Below are 14,453 nucleotides of genomic sequence, written 5' to 3'. Positions count from 1 at the left end.
ATTAGCTAACCAGCAATTGCCACTTCATGTATAACGATATCTGTGTGGGATATATATCCTTCCATCATTTCCTCTCTAACTCGTACCCACGTCCATAGGTTTTTATTTGCCCTGGTTCGTTATTAAACTTTAATGTACAACCTTCTTCTAACTTCCAGAGTAACCAGAATCCAAAATGCATGAAGAAAAATATCGAGATATATGTCGCAGGTCCAGAGGTTTTTATTGGCCCATCTGGTTCGTTAATAAACTTTAATATACAACCTTCTTCTAACTTCTAGAGTCTATTTCAAGATAATAAAATCCATGTACTTTGGGAGTCTTAACAAGAATAAAAAAAGCATGAAAAAAATATCAAGATATATCGATGATATAGGAGGTTATGAAAATTATATTTGGTAGGGAAATATTGTTTTGGCAAAATTTTGGAAAAAATCGACGATCTGACAATAAATATCGATTTTTCGCAATATATCGGATGGTCAATACAGGTCAACGATAGTCAAATGCGCTATAGTGCTCTGCTATAATAGAGTTACAATACCCGTTGCTACAATGCTTTATCAAAAATGTTGGTTTTGTTTAGGGTTCAACTCATCTTACCATTAGAGCAAGTTTACCCCTTGTTAAATATCATGTACTAAAAATATATATCCAAAGTCATCATATAAAAAAATATTTGAAGAATATTTTAAATAGCAAATTAATTATAATTATTTTATAATTAAATACAAAAATTTCTTTTATTTGATTATCAAAAATATAAAATTATCATAATAACTTTCTTCATAGTATTTTTTATATCATTAATAGATTAATTAAATATTAAAAAATTGTACATATATCATAATTTATTTTATATCATTTAATACAATTGAATTAAATGAATCATAATTTTAATGTTAATATATATTTTAAAATTGGACATATTATAATCAAATATATATTATTATGAAATAATATTTGATATAATTTAATAATAAATGTACATTTATAAAATTCATATTTTTATCGATGCATTCGATATTATTATCAATTATGATAAATCATATTATATATATATATATATATATAAAATTGGTCAAAATTTATAAAAATATAAGAAAAACTTTATAAAAATATAATTTTTGTTTTATTAAAAAATTTGATATATATAAATTTTGATCAATTTTATCTCTATCTTTATTTTTTTTTTAAATATCTATCAATAGATCTTTGATATATTTGATATATCTATAAAATCGAAATACCAATTTATTTATGAGTATAAATATTTTCGTCATTTCCAATTTTAGATGATAGTCGAAAGAACGAGTGGTCTAAGTAAAAGAGTGTATTCATGAAGTTAGGTGTTAACAAAAATGGCCATGTCCTGTTTTTGGTCAGGATAGTGACTTGGTACGAAAAGGTCGGTTTGGGTGGTGGCAAACCCATTTAATGGTTGCTTCAAAGTCCAGCCCATCACCAGCTAATCGATCAAAAGGTCTGCCCAAACTTCTATGGCATGTTCAATTAATGATATGACAATCACATATTTGAATCATAGAAAGTGGGAAAATTCTAGGTACCTCTTCGGTACCTGCCGAAAAAGTTCTCCAAGCCATTGGATGTTCAAGATGTCATTTTAAATTTGAAATAAAAATTTCACTTAACCGATTAAGGGAAGAACTAGTTGTGACCTTCTTTTTTTCTCCATTCTCAACAATTTTGGGTTTAAATAAAATAAATATTAGATAAAAGTAGAATTAGAAAAAAATAAAAATAAAAATGATATAAAATTTGAAAACATATTCATTAAAAAAAATCATCATATATCATAATTATATTATTTTATTTTTAATAAATTATTAAACATTTAAATTCAACATAAAAATGAATATGGTAATATTTTAATATGAAATGAGTATTTTCATTAAAATTCAACATTTTGATAATCATATGTAAAGCTTAGGTAATTAGACCGTCCTAATTTTTTGTCCGTACTCTCCAAATTTTACATTTTTTGAATTTAAGGTTTTTAAAGTTAAATTACAATAAAATAAATTACTAATACTCTTTTAAGTTACTAATGATAGTATTTTCGAAAATAAATTTGTAATTTCAAAAAATTTTAAACTAAAAATCAATATGAAAAATGTGATGAAAGTACCAAATATGTATTTATTACATTTTTTGTACCGTTCTCATATTTTTTTGTACCCTAAATTATTTATATTTTTTAAATTTCATATTTACTTTTTAACTTGAAATAACAATAACATGGTTTAATAATATTATTTTGAGTTATTATTAATAGAATTGTTAAAAAAAAAAAAGAATTAAAAAAATTTTAAATAGGAAATAATGTAAATTATCTTTAAAAAATTAGAAAATTAAAACACTAAAAAATTAGAGAGAATATGAAAAATGTGAGAAAAGGTATGAAGATTATGAGAAATCCTCACATTCTTCATACCTTACCTAACATTCTTCGTACCTGAAATTTAACAATTTTTCGATTTTTTTAATTTTTTTCCACTTAAAAATACAAATAATTTTGTTTATTGATATTAATCAAGCTTAGAAATGATGAAAATGTTTTTTAATAAAATTAAAAAATTAAAACACTAAGTAATTGTAGAAGATACGAATAATGTGATGAATGGTACAAAGAATGTGAGGAATCCTCACATTCTTAGCACCCTTCGTCATATTCTCTTTACCTTAAAAAATTTTAAAAATTTTCAAACTTTTCAATTTTTTTTCCACATGGAAATACAATAATATTATTTATTGATACTAATTAAGCTTAGAAATATCTTAATAAGTTCGTACCCTCTCTTAGAAAGTTCGTACAATTTCTTAGAAAGTTCGTACCCTCTTTTAAAAAGTTCGTACACTTTCTTAAAAAGTTTGTACCCTCTCTTAGAAAGTTCGTACCCTCTCTTAGAAAGTTCATACAATCTCTTAGAAAGTTCGTACAATCTCTTAAAAAGTTCGTACACTCTCTTAGAAAGTTCATACCCTCTCTTAGAAAATTCGTACTCTCTCTTAGAAAGTTCGTACCCCGTCTTAAAAAGTTCATACCATCTCTTAGAAAGTTCGTACTCTGTCTTAGAAAGTTCGTACATTCTCTTAGAAAGTTCGTACCATCTCTTAGAAAGTTAGTACTCTCTCTTAGAAAGTTTATACCCTTTCTTCGAAAGTTCGTACCATCTCTTAGAAAGTTCATACCCTCTCTTAGAAAGTTTATACCCCGTCTTAGAAAGTTCGTACCATCTCTTAGAAAGTTCGTACAATCTCTTACAAAATTCGTACCAACTCTTAGAAAGTTCGTACTATCTCTTACAAAGTTTTACTCTGTCTTAGAAAGTTCGTACCCTCTATTAGAAAGTTCGTACCCTCTCTTACAAAGTTCGTACTTTGTCTTAGAAAGTTCATACTCTCTCTTAGAAAGTTTGTACCATATCTTACAAAGTTTCGTACACTCTCTTAGAAAGTTCGTATCATCTCTTAGAAAGTTCGTACCTCATCTTAAAAAGTTTGTACAATTTCTTAAAAAGTTTGTACCCTATCTTAGAAAGTTCGTACTATCTCTTAGAAAGTCCGTACCCCGTCTTAGAAAGTTCATACACCGTCTTAGAAAGTTCATACATTTTCTTAGAATGTTCGTACCATCTCTTAAAAAGTTTGTACCATCTCTTAGAAAGTTCGTATCATCTCTTAGAAAGTTCGTACACTCTCTTACAAAATATTGATGACAATTTCATAACAAATGACTAAATGCTCTCAATTTGATTAATAATAACTCAGAAAAAAATTAAAAAATCTAGATGTTATAAATCATTACATATTTAAATGTAATTTAACATGACATTTCTACTTACAATAGTTATATGTAAATGGAAAAAAAAAAAATCAAATGTTACCTTTTAACACTTGTAATCACTTGATATCCTTCAAGACATATAAAACTTTATCTTCAAATTTAATCTATGAACAAAAAAAGAAAAATTATATAAAAATATTAATAACAATTTGATAACAAAATTTTATAATAAACTCATAAAAAATTCTAAAATCGTTATTTAACATCACATTTCTTTCTACAACAATTATATTTGGATAAAAAAATATCAAATATTACCTTTGACACTTGTAATTACTTGAAATCCTTCATCTTCTTCATATAATACAAATTTTAAATTTTCTCTCTAAAAAAGTTTTAAACTTGATCTTGAAATTTGATTCATCAAAATACATTTTACATATTTTGTAATTTGGTAGTTGAAATTATTTAATTTTCATATTAAATTACTATCATTTTATATATATATATATATGAATAATAAGAGTATAAAAGTAATTGGTAAGATTTTCTTTTTTAGATAGAGTTTAATAATGCATTAAATAATAAATTATATTTGTTATTTAATAATAAATTATAAAAAAAGTTGTAATATTTAGATATATATGAAATGCATGCGATTATTTCTCACCAACAAGTAATCTTTACCTGATAAGTTTTTATAAATTTTTTAATGATATATACTTTACACATGTCATCTTTTTATTGGGTCAAATGTGGATAGGTAGCCGAGCGGGTACCAAAGAACAACCCTAGAAAGTGCAATTCCTTATTGATTTCTCATTGCATGTGATGAACCAAAGAACAACCCTAGAAAGTGCAATTCCTTATTGATTTCTCATTGCATGTGATGAAGCCTTGATGAACACACAAAAAGAGAAAACCCAAAGACAACCCATGATACCATTCATGATCTTCATCTACAAGACTACAACCAAATTTTTTAGGGCAAAAGGTAAAATAAAAGCAGCATTTTCCCATCACACGCTCTGAGATGGTTTTCCCTACAAGGCTTCTACACTCGAGTCATTTTCTCAAAGAAAAACTTCTTTTGTTATATATAGATAGATACTGTTCTACCTTTTTCTGAGTGGAGGTCTTGAAGAAATTGCGGATTTGGAAGCCTTCCTCTTCACAGGAGTCGGAGCCTTCTTCATTGCTTCCGGGGTCTTAACCTGACTCAGACGCTTCATCTTCTTCGTCACCGTCGCCGATCCCTTTGCGCCTTTCTCTGCCTTCTTCTTCTTCTTCAAAATATCAGGGGTCTTCACCCCATCTAGCGGCTTCGTTTTCACTGCGTTACTCGTTATCTTCTTCGCTGCATTCTTCTCGTTGTTTTCCACTGCATCCGTCTTCTTCTTCAATGATTTCGCCTTCTCTGTGGCAGCAGTTTTGAAGGAGTTCTTCACTTTGACCAGTTTTTCTGATTTCACAAACCTTTTCAACTGCACTGAAAGTAGTTTGTTGAAATTTGGAGGAAGAGTCCCGCTGTATTTCTCCTCGATAAACTTCGAAATCGCTTGCTGGCTCGAGCCCGTTCGTTCCTTCAATGACGATATCGCTTCACAAATCATCTGTTAAAATTAAAATGAAAAAAATGAGACAGATCCATTCCAGACAGCAATTCAAAAGCACAAAAATGAAAAGAAACGCAAGCGAAAAAACAAAAACGGAAATGAAGGAAAGATGAGATGACTTGGAAGTAAGGTGGGTGAGGCGTGGAAGACAGATCCGAGGCCTTGCTCTTCGCAGGAGCCATTTCTTCAGACAATTTCGGGTGAGAACGATGAACGCTGTGGTGTTTTAAAGTTTTAAGTGTTGTTATGAAGTAATTTTGAAAATTGAAAATTTGATTTCAAATTGCTTTGGCGGTATGTTTTGAAAGGCATGAAGTGGAGGTGTTTTATTGATAGACAAATGACATCGTGGACTGCAAGCGGTCCAATCCCATGGCCTGGTCATTGACTAAAAATCCGCTGGATAAGATCAAGAATCGGAATAGAAGGATCCGCCCCCCACGTGTATATATCTCAAATTATATATACTGTGGAATGGTATTTGTAGGGGTGTGTCCAAAACCAACAATACCTTGGGAAGTTACTACTCTTAAAAAAATTGATGTGGGTGATTTTAATCTTGGGGAATAGAAGGGTGTGGAATTTGTTGGTTTGTTTTGATAATGGTGCCATAGAGGATAATTCACATGTATGAATGGAGAGGCCATCAACACGCTTGCATTCTTCTCCTCTCATCTTACTTCCAATCTTGTCTTCTTCCTCCTCCCTCTCTTTATCTCCAGTACACTCTCCCTCTCAATCCCCATTTCTTCTACTAGACTGCCCTTCTTCTCATCTCAGTAAATACTATCTCCCAGTGTCAGCCATTGAAATGGCGACTCCACAGCCATTATTCACCCTTTTCTTCCCTTTCTTGTTCGTCTTCATTTCTTCAATCATATTCTCAGTGGCTACTACAACAATATCAACAATGTCCAAGGGCCAAATCTCATGCACAATGTGCTCTGAGTGCAGCAACCCTTGTCAGCCCATTCCCCCGCCGCTGCCTCCATCGCCACCGCCTCCTCCTCCCACAATTCTCTGCCCTCCTCCTCCTGCTCCACCACCACCACCTTCTTCCCCCGTCTCCGATTGCCCGCCACCACCTGACAGCCTGCAGTTCCCTCCGCCACTCCCTCCCATTGGTGGTAGCGGCAGCGGAGGCGGAGGAGGTGGCGGTGGATGGTACCCACCAAATCTCTCCCCTCCAGACCCAATTCTCCCTTACTTTCCATTTTACTATTACATCCCTCCTCCGCCTTCTTCCCTTTCCAACCCCGCTCATTTCAAAAACCACCCCATTGTTTCTTCCATTTTTCTTTCCCTCAGTTTCTTCTACCTCTTCTAAAACAACCAAAAAGATAATCATATATAAACCAGCTGGTTCAAATGAAAAAGAAAAAGGAAAAAAAAACATCTGCAGCTTCGATGCGGATCTGGCAGCGGCAATGGTGACTGAAGCAGTTTGTCAACTTCATGCGTAATTTTATGCTAATATGTTGTTTATATATCTTAAGCTAGATGTGGGGAAAATAAAGATTGTTAACTTTCCTCTTTATTATTGTTGTTCCATTCTTCCATTCCATGTTAATAATATTTCGTCTTCTGTCGATATTAGATCAGATGTGTCTGCGTTTATGTTTTTGCAACTGCTCACAGCCACAAGAATCAAGGGAACAAAATGGAAAGGACTCATAAGCTAACAAATTTGACATATTTTTAATAATTTTTTATAAAATATTTTCGGTAATAATTTGAAAAAGTTTTAAAATTCTTTTAATAATATAATTTTCAAGGTTACTTTTGAAAATTGATTTTAAAGAATGGTTTTCAAAAGTTACTTTGACATCTATTTTAAAATACATTTGTCAAAAATAAAACTGAGAAAGAAAGTCAACAGTCAACAGAATCAGAAAGAGAGACCATCCAGAACCTTAAGAAGGTGGACATTGGGTTTTTGCCTAGAAAATTTGTTGTTCCAAGTCATCGTGGCCACATTATTCTTATATATTTTTAAAAAATATTATATCAAACACATATTATTTGTACATATTTACTTTAAAGTTTAAACCAAGACAGATAATTACCAAAAATTAAAAAAAAAAAAAAAAAAACATTTTCATCTTAGATTTACTCATTCATTGCGAGCACCATTTCCATTTTCAATTTACTCAGTAGTCACCACGCAGAGCTCTCAGAACTCTGGATTGAGGAGAATCAGGATCACCTCTCATGGCCGACTGTTTCCATATCTCATTAGCTCTCTGCAGCGCCTCCTCCGCCGTATCAAGCTGCTCCGGCAACCAACCGATCACTACCTTATCGCCTTCGTGGTCCCCGTACGTTCCATCGGTGGCTCTCGTAATTGGCTTCCTGGTGTCAACCACCTCAATCTCTGACAGCGGTGACGCTTTGTGGTGGCTGTAATAAGCCCTGTAATCTTCTTCTTCCACCTCTCGTCGTCTCTGCTCACCCTCTTCGTTGTTTGGCAATGGTGTTCCGTCTACTCCAGCGCAGATCGCATCTGTACTTATGCTGCGTTTTTGCTGGGTAATGGGGTCCAACGGACGGTTCACTCCAGTGGTTTCTAGCCTTGGGGAGGCGGCATATGGAGGCTTTGGAGGCACAAATGGCACTGTTTCTTTACTGGGTTTCACATCCTCTGTTCGTTGCTGAGAGTCGTCCATCTTCTACAAGTATATGCTGTAATTTCAGTCTCAAATGACCCAGAAAACATAGAAATGACCGGAGAGAGGGAGAGGGAGAAGAAGAAGAAGAAGATTCTTACATCGTTGTCTTTAGGGTGAACGAGGTCCTCCCTGATACCTGGGTCTGCAGTGTATGTTTCTGGGTCAGCTGTGCGACCACTGTTTGTGGCAGAGGCGGGTCCGCGCGGCATAGCTCGATTTCGGGCCAAGGAGAAGACCCAATAGGACGTCGTTGCTTTAGCTGCTAATCTTGATTGCATCTTCTATTAATTTCCTCGATTTGACAGAACTAATCAAAATGGGGATTGTAGAGAGACTTCAACAGATTGTGAAGAGAGTGAGGGAGTGTATAAAGAGCTTGCGGCAAGACAGGTGCTGAAAGTAATTGACGTGTCAGCCTGTCACACTGCCACGCTGTACTTTGGGTGGCACCTTCTGGTTCTTTCACGCCTTCATCGCTTTGTCCTGAACGCTTGAGAATCAGCTAGAAACTTTGAGGAAGCCACGTCACCTTCTGGCTCTTGAGGAAGCATGTGGAACCATGCAGCGACACCCTGTAGGATCACCTCGAACCTTCTGTCACTTTGATAATAAGTGAGAATACAACCTTTTTCTTCTGTTTGAAATAGAAAATGCCACTATTTTTTGGGTGAAAATTATTCAGTGTTTCTTTATTCTTAATTTTCCTTTTAAAAGAAATGTTCAACCTAAGCTATACTTCGGAGTTAAAAGGATTACTCATTTCTAAAAACATAAATTTGAAATTTATTTCTCAAAATAAAAATTTAAAAAGAACATAAAATGAAAGCAAACATACCCTAAATGAAATATCTAGGAAGGGAATGCTTTGATGATATATGCATGAAAGTGGAGATGAGTAGTTAATAAGAAAAATGTCATTAGTTTCTAATTAATGACATTTTTGCAGGCCAATCAATGAACCAGGCTTGTGCATTTGACCAAAACACTGAAATTAATAGAGAATTTGAAGGATAAAATAGTACGCTAACACAAAATGAGAATCAACATCATTGCATTCAATTCTTCCCATTACTACTAATCCGTGATCATTTTTCCTCTGCTTTTTCTTTCAATCCTTCCCAAAAAACTAGCCCAAAAGTCAAAACTATGGAATGTAAAACATGGGTCAAACACTTGGCTCAGAACCAGAAGACAATGGTAGGTATGTTGGTTAGGGTTCAGTTTTCACTTCCATTTTTCTCCATTTTTTTTTTTATCCATTTGTTCTAGGTTCTAGCTAGGCGTATACAGAACCAGATGAGAGAGCCATCAACAGTATTGCAGCTTCTTCTTCTTCTCCCAACTTCCTCCTCTGTTTTCCAGATCCCAATCTTCTCTGCAACACCATATCTCTTCCCAAAGCCATCAATCTGAGCTTCACTGAAACAAGCTCACTATTGCCACTGCTTCTGTTAATCTTTTTCTTATTCTTTTCTCCTCTTCCTGTGGCCAACCCCAGAAGGGCGCTCCTCTGTTTTCTGTATCGGATCCCACAAGCATTACATAGCGACTGAAAAGACGAAAATCAAAATCAGCACAGACCCAGTAACCCAAATGAAGAGAAGAGCCTAAATTGAAGAGAAAATGGAAGTGTTTAATCAATCATTCACCCTTGGCCCAGCTGGTCCGCCTCTCCATAGAGGTGTTCTTGTGGTGTGGCAATCCGCACAGCTTCTCTTCTGCTCAGCCTTGTTTGGTTGAGAATCTGTATTCATTTTCTCAGACCCCGAAACCTGTTTGGAAAGATAGAATCAGACATATAAAGAGAAGTAAAAAACAAAAACCCATTTGTAGAGCAAGATATCACTCACTTGTTCTTGGGGATCCATCATCATCAAAACTACTTATCTCTAGAAAGTGAAGAAACCCAAAAGACGATCAACCTTCCTGAGCTTGATCATGAGCTTAGCCAGTTAAAATCACAAGTTTCTGAGATGGAATCAAAACTATTTAAATTCAAAAGAGTAAAGAGCTTCCAGATTTCACTCAAAGAAAAAAAATAAGGGCATAGACTAAACACAAATGTAGAAATCCGACAGGTAGCAGAGACAAAAGAGAAGTGTTTGTTACAAGGAAATGGAGTAGAGATCGAGATTTATTACGGAAAAGGAAATGAAAACAGCGATCAAGGGAGGATAGGATCACGGCTTGGGCAAATGGAGGAAGAAAGCAGAGGAGAACAAGGGCAAAAGGGGCAGAGTATCTAAATATAAGGACAAAAGCATGCAAATCTAGTCAGCAGGACCCGAAACCCTAGCTTTGGTAATTCTAGAATGACCACAACGCCCCTGATATTCAAAATATTCTCTACTACAACCAACCATTTCACCATGACCGTGGTGGTGGACGTGTTTGGATATCAACCAAGTAATGATTTTATATCAACAATAAATACAATATTCATTAATTAAATGAAATCTTAAAATGTAACAACCTGAATCCACTCCGGTGAATATTACCCATTCTAAGTCTAAAAAGCTTCCATATTTTTAAAACGTATTTATATGATAAATTTTTTTATATCCGATATAAAATATCATAAATACCTTAATACATATATGATATTTTCGTTGTATTTCATAAAATTACGAAATCAAATAAACAAGCACGCATCCCTCACATGAGCTAACAAAACCTCACATCAAGGTTACCATTTATCACAATATGCATTTATATAGTTCCCGTGACTTTGTTTCCTATTTAATATAAGTTATCACATAAAAATAAAAAGATTAACATAAATTTATCAAAATTTGAATATGTGTTAATTTTGATATATTTGTTGTTTTTTGTTTTTAAAATTTAAAACTTATATGTAAGAATAACGCCATTTTTACAAATAAATATAGATTTATATTATATTTTTAAAAATAAGTTTGACAAATTTTGGAACTCAAATTGAAAGAGCCCTTGGGGCAAATCCCATAAACTTGGGTGGACTTTTCAAGAGTCAAATGAGTGCTAATGGGAGAATTTCAATTTTCAAACAGACATGCCAACTCAGTTATAAAAAGAGGCACTTATTAGACAATTACCCAATAGGCTTTTTTGCCTTAAGACACATGCTAGAAAAGGCTAGAATCATGGAAAGCTGTTTTTTCCACTATTTTAACATCCATTTAGCCAAAAGAATTTCCAAAAAGATGTATAAAGAGACAAAATCCGGCCCATATATTCTGGCAGTTGTGCAGACACAGACGCCCTTTTCTTGTTTTTTCTATTTTTGCCTTTCTTTCTCCCTCTTGAGACAGAAACCTCACACCCTCTGATCAACCTACAAATCCCAGAAGGGAATCCTTTCAGCCACATATTTTGGAAGTGAGTTTGGGTTTTGGATTAGTTTATAAGTTTTGGGAATGGTGTGTTTCCATGGGGTTGATTTGAAAATATATAAAAAATAAGAATCTATTTTTCAAATAATATTTATTATTTTATATATTTTTAGGTCAAAAAAAAAAATATCGGGTGAATATTATGTTTGACTTAAAAGCCCATAAAATTTTAATTATTTTTAAAACGTTTCTTTTTATTTTTTTAAATTATATTAAAAAATAAATTTTCTAATAAATTTTACTATTTTAAAGATTTTTTTTATCAATATTTATTAAGAGCTTATTTGAAACCGATTTTGAAAAGTTAAAAGTAATATTAAATAATCTACATAAGTATATTTTTTTGATAAAGTTTAAAAAATCACAATAAAAATAAATTAAAAAAAAATTGTAATTTTGTTAAAAACTATAACCTTGTCACAAAACTCATGAACAAAATAATTGGGACATGATGGAAAAACAATAGAAAAATGATGGTTTACTCTTCTTTCAATCAACTCTTTTTCCTCCCACCCCAATATGCGAGATAAGTTATGTGCCATTCATTTGTTTTTTACACTTACCACTTAAAAAAAGACCATTGATATCTGAGCCATGACTTTTACCCTCTTTTATGCATAGACTCTTAGGCCGTGTCTGTGTGAACTGTGAAGTAAGAGCATGGATGGGAACAGGAGAATGCATTTGCAGAAGGCTGCAACTCCCTCGGTAACATGACCTTATGTCCATGGACCATAACCATTTTCTCTTCTTTATGTTCTTCTAGTCTCAGAAGATTGGAAAATGCTATGTTGTACCTAACATTTGATTTGGGCTAAAGAATTGTCCTCTAAATTTTACATCAACTGCACAATTGCACAACTCACAAACTCAAGTATCCTTTACTTCCTAACCCAAGCTGAAAATTATTTCAACTATTTGAAGGATTAATTAAACAAATTTCAATTTGAATTCCCCTCTAATCTACTAATTAAAACCATGTAACTTTCTTAATCCAAAATAATCATAAGAAAATTAATCAAAGAAGAGACAGAGAAAATAAAATAATGATATCAAGAGATGGAGTGAAAAATCTTGAAAAGATAAAAATCTATAAGCCTAGAACGATTAAAAAAACATATTTATAAAGAATAATAATTAAATACAAGGTTTTGCCTAACTTAATTTCATCGATCCTTTTGTTAGTTCGATATTTCTAATAATGTTAGTTCTTTGACTAATATGTTATTTTACAAATGTGAGCTTCATGCTTCGAGCGTTATGACCATAGTATTACTACAATCATCACAAGAGGTCATTGAATATGTAAACTCATTCTCTAATGTGTGATATTGACTTATGCTTTGTGAACTTATCATCTAATGCGTAATACCAGCTCATACTTTGAAATATTTGCCATGGGCTATGATGTTGTCCAAACATGTGGCTTGACGAAGACATTATTGCCATTAAATTGTAGGAATTTTTTTGGATAAATTTTAAATTTTCTAGGTGGAGGGTGTAGAGGTGGGACCATTAAATTTTAAATTGTCCACCTACACAACACTGATTTTGTTCTAGAAATTAAGGAAAGCGGGTAGTGTGTCTAAGTGAACACTACCCGCTTTCATTTATTTTCTTGACAACCAAACAAATGACACAATCCAAATAAGTCAATGCCTTGTGAAAGAGAGAAGTCGAGTGAGATCGGACAAGAGGTAACATGGGAGTAATAGAACACAAAAGGCCCTCAACACATCCACAATTGACTTAACCGACGACCTTCAACTTCCCACAAAAAAAAAAAAAAAAAAAAAAAAAAAACACTCATAGACCTCCAATTTATATCATAACATGGGTGATCTGATGAAGTAAACAAACTCACACAAAACACCCAAAAAAAATGTGTTAGAAGTAGAAAATTTCAAATATAACATATGGTAATAAGATATCGAACACTCTTTTCAATCTAGTTTCCAAATTTTGGGTTAAAATAGTTTTCAGTTCATATAATAAACTTTGGTTTGGGCTGCTAGAGAAGCTTATATGCAAACTAGTCTATGTCTTTCCACTTTAGACCATCCTAATTTTTTTTAATTCTTTTAGTTTATTTCCCTTTTTCCATCATCTTTCTCATTTTAATTAAAAAATAAAACTTTAATTGACAATTAAAAATCATTTAAAAAATAAAACTTTAGTTGATAATTAAGGTTTTAAATTAAATTTTGAAAAAAAAAAATTATGACGTCACTCCTACAAATTTATACATAAGTTTTACAAAGATTAAACCTTATATATTTATTTTTTTTATAAAAAGGTATTACATAAGTTTTACAAAGGTTAAACCTTATATATTTATTTTTCTATAAAAAAGGTTATTTTGCCCCTAAAAAGTTTTAAGGCATATTTGGTTGTTGTTTTCAAAATCTGTTTTCCGTTTTTAAAAATAAAAAACACTAAAAATGTGTTTGGGGAAAGGAGGTATGTTTTTGTTTTTTGTATTTTCTATGTTCTCAAAAACTATTTTTTTGATAATAATAAAAAGATGTTTTCATTATTTTATTATTATTCAAATAATATATTGTTTTCCATGTTTTTTCTTTACTATTATTAATTTTTTTTTTTTTTTTTTTGTGTTTTTCTAGTTACTTTTTATGTTTCCATGAATATGAACTCCACCCAACCACCATACCCCCACCCGACAAACCATTTTTTTTTCTTTAAATTATTTAAATTAATATTCTTACATATTATTACAAAGTTATCATTTATTTAAAAAATTACAATTGGTATAAAAATTTCAAAATGGAATACTTTATTAATTAAAAAAAAAAACAACTTTCAAACATGTTTTTTGTTTTACTTATTCTAAAAAACTTTTTTATTAATTCAACCAAATATTTTTTTTATAACAAAAATTGTTTTCTAGAATTCAGTTTTTAAAAACTTTTTTTTTTTTTTCTGAAAAACATATAATACTGTTCTTAAAAACTATTTTTCAAAATAATTT

At 32.0% G+C, this 14,453-nt stretch overlaps 4 protein-coding genes across 5 annotated transcripts; 1 reads left to right on the top strand and 3 right to left on the bottom strand.

The window, feature by feature from the left end:
- Nucleotides 1-4,661: 4,661 nt before the first annotated feature.
- On the bottom strand, nucleotides 4,662-5,724 carry LOC117917750 (histone H1-like). Its single transcript, XM_034834126.1, has 2 exons — nucleotides 5,544-5,724; nucleotides 4,662-5,421 (listed from the first exon to the last, which is right to left on the bottom strand). Exons 1-2 carry the CDS (start codon nucleotides 5,604-5,606, stop codon nucleotides 4,924-4,926), a joined length of 561 nt encoding a protein of 186 aa, XP_034690017.1. The 5' UTR covers nucleotides 5,607-5,724; the 3' UTR covers nucleotides 4,662-4,923.
- Nucleotides 5,725-6,132: 408 nt separating this feature from the next.
- LOC117917749 (sulfated surface glycoprotein 185-like) lies at nucleotides 6,133-7,025 on the top strand. The gene has a single exon (XM_034834125.1). It carries the CDS (start codon nucleotides 6,236-6,238, stop codon nucleotides 6,749-6,751), a length of 516 nt encoding a protein of 171 aa, XP_034690016.1. The 5' UTR covers nucleotides 6,133-6,235; the 3' UTR covers nucleotides 6,752-7,025.
- Nucleotides 7,026-7,418: 393 nt separating this feature from the next.
- LOC117917680 lies at nucleotides 7,419-8,969 on the bottom strand. 2 transcript variants are annotated; one of them, XM_034834036.1, is made up of 2 exons: nucleotides 8,192-8,969; nucleotides 7,419-8,106 (listed from the first exon to the last, which is right to left on the bottom strand). In XM_034834036.1, the coding sequence occupies exon 2, from the start codon at nucleotides 8,088-8,090 to the stop codon at nucleotides 7,575-7,577; it is 516 nt and encodes a 171-aa protein (XP_034689927.1). In that variant the 5' UTR covers nucleotides 8,091-8,106; nucleotides 8,192-8,969; the 3' UTR covers nucleotides 7,419-7,574. The 2 variants fall into 2 exon arrangements, with proteins under 2 accessions (XP_034689927.1, XP_034689926.1); XM_034834035.1 differs by having other exon boundaries at nucleotides 7,419-8,093.
- A 158-nt stretch (nucleotides 8,970-9,127) lies between these two features.
- On the bottom strand, nucleotides 9,128-10,389 carry LOC117917681 (GATA transcription factor 15-like). The gene is made up of 3 exons (XM_034834037.1): nucleotides 9,944-10,389; nucleotides 9,743-9,865; nucleotides 9,128-9,642 (listed from the first exon to the last, which is right to left on the bottom strand). Exons 1-3 carry the CDS (start codon nucleotides 9,965-9,967, stop codon nucleotides 9,370-9,372), a joined length of 420 nt encoding a protein of 139 aa, XP_034689928.1. The 5' UTR covers nucleotides 9,968-10,389; the 3' UTR covers nucleotides 9,128-9,369.
- Nucleotides 10,390-14,453: the final 4,064 nt, after the last annotated feature.

This window comes from Vitis riparia, chromosome 7 (assembly GCF_004353265.1).
Source record: "Vitis riparia cultivar Riparia Gloire de Montpellier isolate 1030 chromosome 7, EGFV_Vit.rip_1.0, whole genome shotgun sequence".
In the NCBI taxonomy this organism is placed as follows: Eukaryota; Viridiplantae; Streptophyta; class Magnoliopsida; order Vitales; family Vitaceae; genus Vitis; species Vitis riparia.
This window is presented reverse-complemented; position numbering and strand designations above follow the sequence as displayed.

Bases quoted from the DNA above. Each gene is read 5' to 3' on its own strand.
- LOC117917750 (XM_034834126.1), bottom strand. From the start codon at position 5,606: ATGGCTCCTGCGAAGAGCAAGGCCTCGGATCTGTCTTCCACGCCTCAC. The intron at 5,422-5,543 runs GTCATCTCATCT...TAATTTTAACAG, and splicing joins CTCACCCACCTTACTTCCAA to ATGATTTGTGAAGCGATATC.
- LOC117917749 (XM_034834125.1), top strand. From the start codon at position 6,236: ATGGCGACTCCACAGCCATTATTCACCCTTTTCTTCCCTTTCTTGTTC.
- LOC117917680 (XM_034834035.1), bottom strand. From the start codon at position 8,371: ATGCAATCAAGATTAGCAGCTAAAGCAACGACGTCCTATTGGGTCTTC. The intron at 8,094-8,191 runs GTAAGAATCTTC...ATATACTTGTAG, and splicing joins TTCACCCTAAAGACAACGAT to AAGATGGACGACTCTCAGCA.
- LOC117917681 (XM_034834037.1), bottom strand. From the start codon at position 9,967: ATGATGATGGATCCCCAAGAACAA. The intron at 9,866-9,943 runs GTGAGTGATATC...CTTTCCAAACAG, and splicing joins TGATGGATCCCCAAGAACAA to GTTTCGGGGTCTGAGAAAAT. The intron at 9,643-9,742 runs GTGAATGATTGA...TCGTCTTTTCAG, and splicing joins GCGGACCAGCTGGGCCAAGG to TCGCTATGTAATGCTTGTGG.